We start from the raw sequence: 9,459 nt of genomic DNA, 5'->3' as shown, positions 1-9,459 counted from the left end.
ACTTCACTGGTAGACTTGTCCGATTCCCTTGATCAGCAAATAACGAAAAACAATTTTAACAGAAGCCGTTCCAGACTTTTTTGACTTACTTTTACCACTCTTAGATGTAAATGCAATGTTGTTGTTTTTTTTTTGAGACGACTGGCCATCGTTTGCCTCTTTGGTACGCCAGTGCTATACTTCAAATTCAGAAATTTCCAGTGTTGTAAACAAGTCATTTTGAAATGACTAAAGTCCCAGTCAAGTCATTCGTAAAATAAATTATTACAAGTCAAGTCTTTTTGAATAAATAACAAGTCAAGTCATCGGTTGCCCAAGTCAAGTCATAATTAGAGCAAGTCAACTTCAAGTCCAGCCCTTGTCAAAAAAATAAAACTTTAAATTATGAAAACCGGCAAACTCCTCCGATTATTATGAGCAACTCAAGTCAAAAATAACATAAAAGCAGCATATAACAAGCAAATTATTTTATGTGCAAAGATAGCGCTAAATAACGCAATTTTATAATTAATTGCTTTAATTAAAACAATTTATTTTAACCCAAGTCATTTGTCCAAAGGACATAAGCCAAGACAAGTCATTTAAAAACAGTGACTTAAGTCAAGTCATTCATTACAACATTGGAAATTTCGCTTTCATTTTTAACGTAGGCTACATTTTGCGAGCAAATTGTTTTACAACCATACATTCTGTGAAAAAAACTGTAGATAGGTTTACTGACAGGCAGTTAAAAACACCGAGTCGAAATCGTTCGAACATCTAGTGAGATATTTTTCACTTACATAAACGGCTTATTTTATTTACAATTTGTGAGACCTATGTGCGGACAACTATAAGACCGAGACAATAACAACATCAACGTCGGAATAAAACACAGTTCGAAATAAGACAAAAATGCGACTAATATCTAATAGTCGTATTCAGAATAAGTCCTAAATCCGTCGGAATAATACCTATATGGCCAGAATCATGCCTATACATTTACCTAACACAGACCCCACCCCTAAGTAGATCACTAACTACCTTGATAATTTCAGCTCTAACTCATTTTCTACCCCTGGACCAATAACCACAAACAATCTAAAAAATGCGGCGCCCAAACGTCGGCATCAAAACGGCCGATGTCAGACCGACAGCATTTTCAGGCGAAATTTTGGCCATTTACGCCTTATTCCTGTGAATTTATGACTTATTCCGACAGGTTTAGGTGTTATTTAGACGTTTAGGTCCTATTCTGTCGTGGATATTAACCTACTGTGTATTTGGCATTAGTATGTCGTTGGTTTTAATACTTGATTATAAATTATTCTGCTTGGGATATGGTTGCTTTGTAGGCTTAGCCTAGTTGTGTGTTCCTTAAGTGCCATGCCACAACAGTTAATAAAAATAACCTTTTCCGTACTTTCAATTCCCATACGGAAAGATTTATAGCCTTTTTAACATAATACCGGGGCCCGACCGATGTGACGTAACATCACGTTTGTCGTGATTCGTGACGTTACACTTTCACAAGGCGTTTCAGTAAACGACGTTTTTAAAACTATAACGACATAAAAAGTATATTTGACATAAATAAATATAGCCTAAATGTGCGATAATATCGGAATGGAGTAGATACCCGACGCCCATTGGTAGCATGTACACCAGGGGTCGGCAACCTTTCGTATACAGTGTGCCAGTTTATGAATAATTTTTAAATACTAACAACTCGCGTGCTAAACATTTTTCTATATTTGGTTTTGGCAACCAGGGCCGCGGAGTCGGTTAAAAACAACCCAAGTCTGACTCCGACTCTACAGTCTGTGTTTAAGCCATTTACGTAACTAAATTAAGGTGAATATTCAGCCATCCACTTATAAGGGTCATGGAAAATATGCCACCATATTCTTCTATTCAACCATAAAAATTTACAGTTTGCTGCCTTATCAGTTTCAAAGTTGGTACTGTACATGCGCACGTCGGACTCTGGTTGTCTTACTCGAGTCCTGAGTCCGACTCCGCAGCCCTGCTGTCATCTCACATCTATTTTACGAATGATCTGACATTTAATTTACGCATCTGTGGAGACGCCATTAAACCTAATTTCATAAGTTAAATTCTGTAAAGATACTCTAACCCTGCTGAAAAAACGAACTGTCACGAACAATACTGTGCCCGCTATTTTGGAATATACTTCGACGCTTTTTATCCGATACCTGGAAGTGTTAGCTATCAATTTCGCTTTTAGCTTGGTTTTTCAGTAGCACAAAAGCACACGTGCATACCCTGCTTTGACGGCAGTAAACATCAAGCCAAATACAGGGCATTGTGACGTAATACGAACGGCTAGTCGTTAACAACAAGTTTAACAGCCACAAAAAATAATGTTAAATACAACAGTTAAGACACTTATTTGTGACAACAACACTGCCAAATCATTTGGCGTGCCCTGAAAAATCATCGCGTGCCAGGGGTTGCAGACCCCTGATGTACACCATAAGAGGCCAATGACCATTACAGAACAGTATGCGATATTTCTATTTTACATGAAAAAATAATATACGACAAAATTGATTGCTTCGTATTACTGTGGCAACATTGGCACACTGTGAGTTGACATATCGCCCGGAAAGCTATAAATTACATTCTCGATTGCGTTTAAGGCAAGCTGGTAGTTATGCTACTGGCACATGTTATATGAAAGATGCACAATACTTTTTTCATTAAGAGTATTTAATTCCCAAACCGATAACAAAACTGACATTTAAAAGAAAAAATAAGGCCGTCCTGTTATCCGTTAAATAACTGCGTCATTACTCTGGCCAAATAGACAAATATGAAAATTCTAAGCGAAATGTTTCCAAATGTGTTAAGCAAATTTTAGTAGGAAGCATTTGATTTCTAATTGTATATTTTAAGGGCGAAGTATTGTATCGAAACTAATCTGAAATGTACAAATAGTGGGAAATTTAAACATTAGATTAAGGCCTAATTCTTACTAAATAACAACAATTAAGTTATTTGTAGATAATTATTTTCTTGTTAAGCAAAGACTGTAATGGCGTGATATTATTTACAATTCTAAAATAAAACTGTACTGTAAAATCTGTTTGAAAAACTGCTCTGTGGCCAAAAAGCTTAAAAAATGTACCATTTTTTTTAATCACGAACCGGATGACAATAAGGCCTGACCACAGTGGGCCGGATGACTGTTTTATAATTGACAATCGGGGGCTGAATATAAAATTTTGTGCCGAACTTCATTAACGTGAGGGGGGCGAGTTGAATAAGTCGTGTCAAGGGGCGCGCGGCCCAAAAAGTTTAAGAACGCCTGAACTAAACCAATCCAATATTGACAAAAATTTAAGGTACTGGAACGATTTTCCAGGCCACTAAAAAAACATAGTTTATTTTTCTTTGCTTTTTCGTTGTTTTTTTTTCTCAAGTGGCCAGAAAACCGACTCGAATCTAGACTCCTTTTTTACTGCCTGACAATAGTGGTAAAACACACACGAGCGTTCCTGCCAATTGTTTTTATTCCTTCGCTATCTTTCAACGCACGCCGGTCGATTCACACCAAAAAGAAAACAACGACATGGATTAATATTCGCCAAATCACTTACACAAGAGGTTAGTTAAGGGGATGGCTTAACAATTACCCTGACCGACCATCGAAAAAAAATAACCACCTTAAACTTAAAGGAGACGAAAGATCAGATATTGGTTTGTCTGTAGTGCTTTGTGAATAATAAGAACAACTTGCGTTTTTTTGCCATCTGCTTTGGTAATGTTAAAGACATCCAGCAATTAAATCAACGGATTTTTGAACTGTACATTTAATTTTAGCAACAAAATAACGCTTTTTGAGAAAAAATAACACACGAACGCATATGAGTACGCAATTTGGCCGTTGACTATGTGGCGGCTCAAAAAATAGCAAGACCTATTTTTTCTGAAAAAACGCGACCTACAAAGAATTGAATTTCCCGTTGTTCCTAAAAAAACATATACCTTTGGTGTTTTAAACGCTTTAACGTTTTTAAATAAGACAAAGATTTGGACTTGAGTGTGGCGAAAAAAGGCTGATTAAGGCGGGTGTAAATTAATTCTGATGAAGCTGAAATAGTGGCGTTAATGACAAAAGCAAATAATGGCCGCCGTGTATGACGTACGTAAACGGGTGCGATCGGTATGCGAAAGAGGTTACGTTCCTTTACGTAAGCACATGCACACTGCTAACGATGTACGTCCACGTGCGTAAACGCATCTTTAACTTAAGAGCGATAACAGAATTTACATTCGCAAACGTACGCATCATTTCAGTCGCAATTTTCTTGTCCTGAAACGTAGGTTTATGTCCGTAATTGTACATTCTTGTACGTCAACGTATGTTAACGTGCGTAAAAGTATCTAAAACTTGTATAAAATAACAGTTTTTATCCGCAATAGTGCGCGTACGTGCGTTTCCATTCAGTGTCGATGGAAACGTTTTGTAAGTAAACGTAGTTTGACGCATTAAATTTAATGTTCACCGTTATGTCTTAAACATACTTTTATATCTGTAAACATGTAAACCTACGTTTATTTCCGTAAACGTACGTTCATGTCGTAAACGTTCAAACATTTCCTTAAACGTACGTTCGTGTGCGTAAAGCACGTTGAGGACGATTGTTCATTCACTTACGTATACGCACCCTTACACAGGGGAACAAATGCTCGCTACGCGAATACGTACGTTAAAAAACGAACAAATACGCAGACGTAACCAATATAGATGTTTTTCACGCTGCCTTGCCTAATTTTTTTCAAAAAAGCACACAGTTAGTAGTGTTGTGATAATGTTTCTTTGTACATACATATATATAGTCGTCTATTTTCATAGAAATCGCAAAAAAGGGGCGCGACGTTTTCTGCGCAGGCGGACGCGCATGCATATTGACCTCCGACGAAAAAAGTGGCGCTAATTTTATTCACAAGGACCCTCGAAAAAAAAATCGGTTGGTTTTTGGATAACCAGCCTTTTTTTCTGACATTTCGTATTTTGACAATACAAACAAAATTAATAAATATATAATAGAGAGATATATGTATAGTTTGCAGGAATTCATTAGTATCTGAATTTTAGTTTTAAAACGCAAGACGTAGATATATTTAAAAAGATAAGCGAAATTGTGCGACCAAGTTGCGTTAAGTCCGTATTTTTATGAAGTACCAATTGCAGAAATGGCGCTTAAACCACAGTTTCGAATTGACAACATTTTTTTGTTATTTATATGGACAAAAAAGTCGCAAAGATACCACAAACAACCGTTGAAATTATCGAAAAATCAATTTATAAAACGTTACCCAGGGGGCCAAAAGTAGGAGAAAAAATGGTTTCGCGAAAATAAAGAGAGATAGTAGTGGAAAGAGAACGCACGTAGAAGAAAACATTGGTCTCTTCGTTTGCCCGTTCCGTATACGCATCAGTTCGTGGTTTACTAGATATACTGGCTCAGCCACCGAAAACCTTCGCCATATCCTTGCTTTTTCAAAACCGAGCACATAAAAAGCTCAGTGGGCCGTGCGCCACCTAGCGTATTGGCCGGAACTTGAGCCTGTAAAAAACAAAAAAGGGGATTTTTGTCGACAATTTTGAAAAAATTATAAACAGTGTTGATTTAAGTCAAGTAGATGTTTATTTTTTAGTAACTTGCCTTGAATTTTGTCATTTGGGACAAATATATAATTTTGCAAGAGTCCTTACCCTAAAGATTGAATTTTTTTAAAGGTTTGGTAAAATATGTTTATCATTAGTTGGTTGGCTATGAGAAAGATTTAATCTATGGAAAATATTACAAAAAAATTTAACAAAAAAAGGTAAACAATATTTTGAACTCGGTTCTTTTAAAATGACTTTTAACAACTCTACTTTAGGATTTTTTTGTTGCACTTCTTCTAAAAATAAAGATCAATTCAACTGTCTTCTATCATAGGGAAAAAAAATTACATTAGATATTACAGAAAAATAGAACTCTTTTTTTACAAAAGTTTATAAGTTTTGTATGCAGCCGAAAGACTGGAAAAAGCTGTCTAAGCAAATGATAAACTTTTTACACTGAGCAAGATTCGTAAATCAATGTTAAAAACTGCGAAAGATTTCATAAAACAATCAAGCATTCATATTGATGCTTTAACAATGGGTAAATTTGGTGGTTCATACCTTTCCTGTTGATCGTAGGCGTAGAATCGACCTTAATTCATCTTCGCTAACCGCTCCAGGTGCGTCAATCTTGTTGCCAAGAATAAGGACTGGAGCGTTACTGATTTGTTCATCCATCATCAAGCACTATGACATAACGGATCACTTTTATTACATGTTTATCTTATACTTTATGTCAGGGGTCCTTAAACTGGGTCCTGTGGATATCTTGGGGTGATGATGACCAGTTTTAGGAGGTACATGAAAGTCTATTTGAAATCTTAGGTTTGTTATCTTAGCTTTTTTTTTCAATATGTTTTTGCATACCGGAATCTTGCCCAAAAATTCCATGCCAGCCCTAGTCCATGCAAAGTCAAAATATATTTTTAGGAGGCACGTTTAAAAGGTTGAAGAACCCATGCTCTTTATACATGTGTTTAAATTTGTAATATGTTGCTTCACAAATCTTTTAACATAATAAATTAGTATAAATTTTATATCAGATACTCTCTTTAGAAGAAAACTTGCGGGACTCGTATTTGTTTGAAAGAAATTTCACAGTTCTCGACTGTTTAAGCTTGTAAAACTTTATCACTTATTACAGACTACTAGTTTCTAATGACTTTAGAGTTGGTTTTAATTAGAACTTTTGTGTAATACAGCAAAAGTTTGATCCAGGGTATTTTCACAACTGTTTTTTTTTTAATGAAGTTAATAACCATTTTTTGAGACTATATCGAGAAAAAATGGTTTTAATTTAAAAGAAGTTAAAATAAAACAAATCAAATGAAGTTAGTACAAATTTTACAACAAAGTTGATTGAGAAACAACTGCTTTTTTATTATTGAAACTTAAGGTAATATTTACATCCAATTCCTTCTTGGCTTCGTCAAAGCGCTCTCTGTCGGCAGAATCGATCAGAAACACAATTCCGTTTACAGCAGGAAAGTAATCTTTCCACACTTTTCGGGCTGTAAACAACATTAACGGTTAACATCCCTTCACCAAAATATAACTTGGTAAAATTATATAAATTTCAAGTAAAATATACAACCAAGGCAAAACAAAAATGTTAATTACCTACACATTTTTGAGAATAGATTTCAATTCGTTGCTATGTTATTCTACCATTTAAAAAAAAAAAAGTAGGCTATGTTATACAATCAGTAAAACATGTGGAATTTAACAGTGCATGTATCTCAAATATGTTAATATATAAATGTTTCTATGGTTATTGTTTGAGTTTGCAATAATATTTTGAGACATTGTATTGTATAAAGAGCAATACCATTAACTGGTTTAATAAATAATTGGGTGATTTTTCTATATGGGGCTAGCCTGATGTCATTTTGTAAAAGTATATTATACAAGAAAGTGTAATTGGGGCAAAGTAATCACTTCACTTATCCAATCATTTTTTGTAACCTCTTATTTAACAACAGCATTGAACTGTGCTATTTACTAGAAACCAGATTGCTAAGCACTTGTTAGCCTACTTGGGTGCAAAGTCCAAACATTGCCAACAGTTGTACAAGTTATGTTGACAGCAGAACTGGTGTTAAGTAAATACCACAGGGGTTGGCAAATTTTATAAGTTTAGTAAAAGGCAAATGACGCGTGGATTTGAAATTAGGATGTAACATGTATACTATTTATTTTCAAAAAACATTTTTGTTGTTATATGCCTACATTGGTTATTTGTTTTGCAAATTGTCAAAAAATTCAAACTAAACGGATCAAAACCCTGCAGAAATAAACAACTTTTTTTATTTTTTTAACAAAATTAAAAATGCAAAGAGCAGTACACACATATCATTTAAATAATTAGACCGGTATATACAATATTGTTATTCATTCCAGTCAAGTATGTTTTTGCCAAATAAATCAACCATTGCAAGCACTAATTTACGCCACACATTTAAGAGAGTTAGATCTTTTTTAAATTACCTTGTTCGTGGCCTCCCAGGTCATATGTTGTGAATGATATAGAGCCCATTGTGAGGCTTTCAGATGCTGTAGTAAAAATATTTCAGTTTAAAAAGGGAAGGAAACAGTAATGTTTGTAGAAATCATCTACGGCTTATTTGCCTTGTAAATTCTTCTAGTTTAACATCTAGATCTCACTGTAATTTAAGAAGGATTATAAATGTCCGCATGACAATTTAATAGAAAAATGGCCAATATGTTGTGCTCTGTAGATTTACTATTTTTTAACCAAGCAATATAATAGATTTTGAGTTGACAACAGTTTGCATTCTGTAGCAAGCACAGTGCACAGCCAAAAAAGTAAATTAGATTATTCTGCTATGTTACAGTGTTGCCCCATTATTTTACAGAAAAAATACTTTTTAAAGATTATTTATAGTTTTTTTTAAAGACATAACATAGGATCGCCTGACATTTTGTGAAATACGATTCCAAAATATAACAGTAAATATTCCATGGTCAACACCAGTGCTTTTCAACCCGTGGGATGGTACGCTCGTGTGCGGATGAAAAAATTGTAATGCGTATGACTAACGTCGTCAAAAGGTTAAAAAGCACTGGTCAACACAATAACAAAGAATTTTAAATTTTGTTATTGCAAAACACTTTCTAAATACATAATTTAAACTGGACATAAAGTAAACCAATTTAAAAAAAAAATATTCAAAAATGTTTGAAAAAAAATATATTTAAAAAAAAAAAAAGACTTGTGGTAACCCTGTTTTGGCATACAACACATCAGGTGTAGATAAAACAATCTCCCTTCATTATTAGCTTCTAAAAACACTAAAAAACATACTCGGATGCATTGTAGGCTCATGTACACTCATTTTGTTATCTTTTAGCATGTGAAGAAGAGTGGTTTTGCCTGCATTGTCCAGTCCAAGAAACATCAGTTTACCACTTTTCTTGTAGAGACCCAAAGCTGTCAGAGCGCCAACAAACCAATCCCACAAAAACATCCTAAAATCCTAGGTTAATGCGATAAGTGTAAAAAAATAAAGCGAAAAATGCTCTCTGAAATATTAGGTTTGCATTAAAATGTTGTACAACGTAATTAAGAAAGTTGTTACACGTCAAAATATTTTTATCTTTTTAAGGTAATAAAGAGCATGTATGAAGTAAAGTTTAACATTAGGTCTTTAAACGTTGCCTTAAAAAAACATGATTAAAAATAGTCTCCATGTGTCAAAATTAACTACTTTGAATAAGCAAGAATAGTGTTTAATTGTTAGAAATATGAATTTTTACATTCCGCGAGTGAGTTATTCAAGTCATTTTGATCAGGGTCATAACAGATTTCAAGAAATATT

General features: G+C 34.3%; 1 protein-coding gene across 1 annotated transcript; it reads right to left on the bottom strand.

The window, feature by feature from the left end:
• Positions 1-4,804: 4,804 nt before the first annotated feature.
• On the bottom strand, positions 4,805-9,181 carry LOC146135185 (small COPII coat GTPase SAR1-like). The gene is made up of 5 exons (XM_083395018.1): positions 8,946-9,181; positions 8,108-8,173; positions 7,028-7,131; positions 6,182-6,307; positions 4,805-5,576 (listed from the first exon to the last, which is right to left on the bottom strand). Exons 1-5 carry the CDS (start codon positions 9,106-9,108, stop codon positions 5,460-5,462), a joined length of 576 nt encoding a protein of 191 aa, XP_083251144.1. The 5' UTR covers positions 9,109-9,181; the 3' UTR covers positions 4,805-5,459.
• Between the last annotated feature and the right edge of the window lie 278 nt (positions 9,182-9,459).

This window comes from Ascidiella aspersa, chromosome 8 (assembly GCF_963924565.1).
Source record: "Ascidiella aspersa chromosome 8, kaAscAspe10.2, whole genome shotgun sequence".
In the NCBI taxonomy this organism is placed as follows: Eukaryota; Metazoa; Chordata; class Ascidiacea; order Phlebobranchia; family Ascidiidae; genus Ascidiella; species Ascidiella aspersa.
This window is presented reverse-complemented; position numbering and strand designations above follow the sequence as displayed.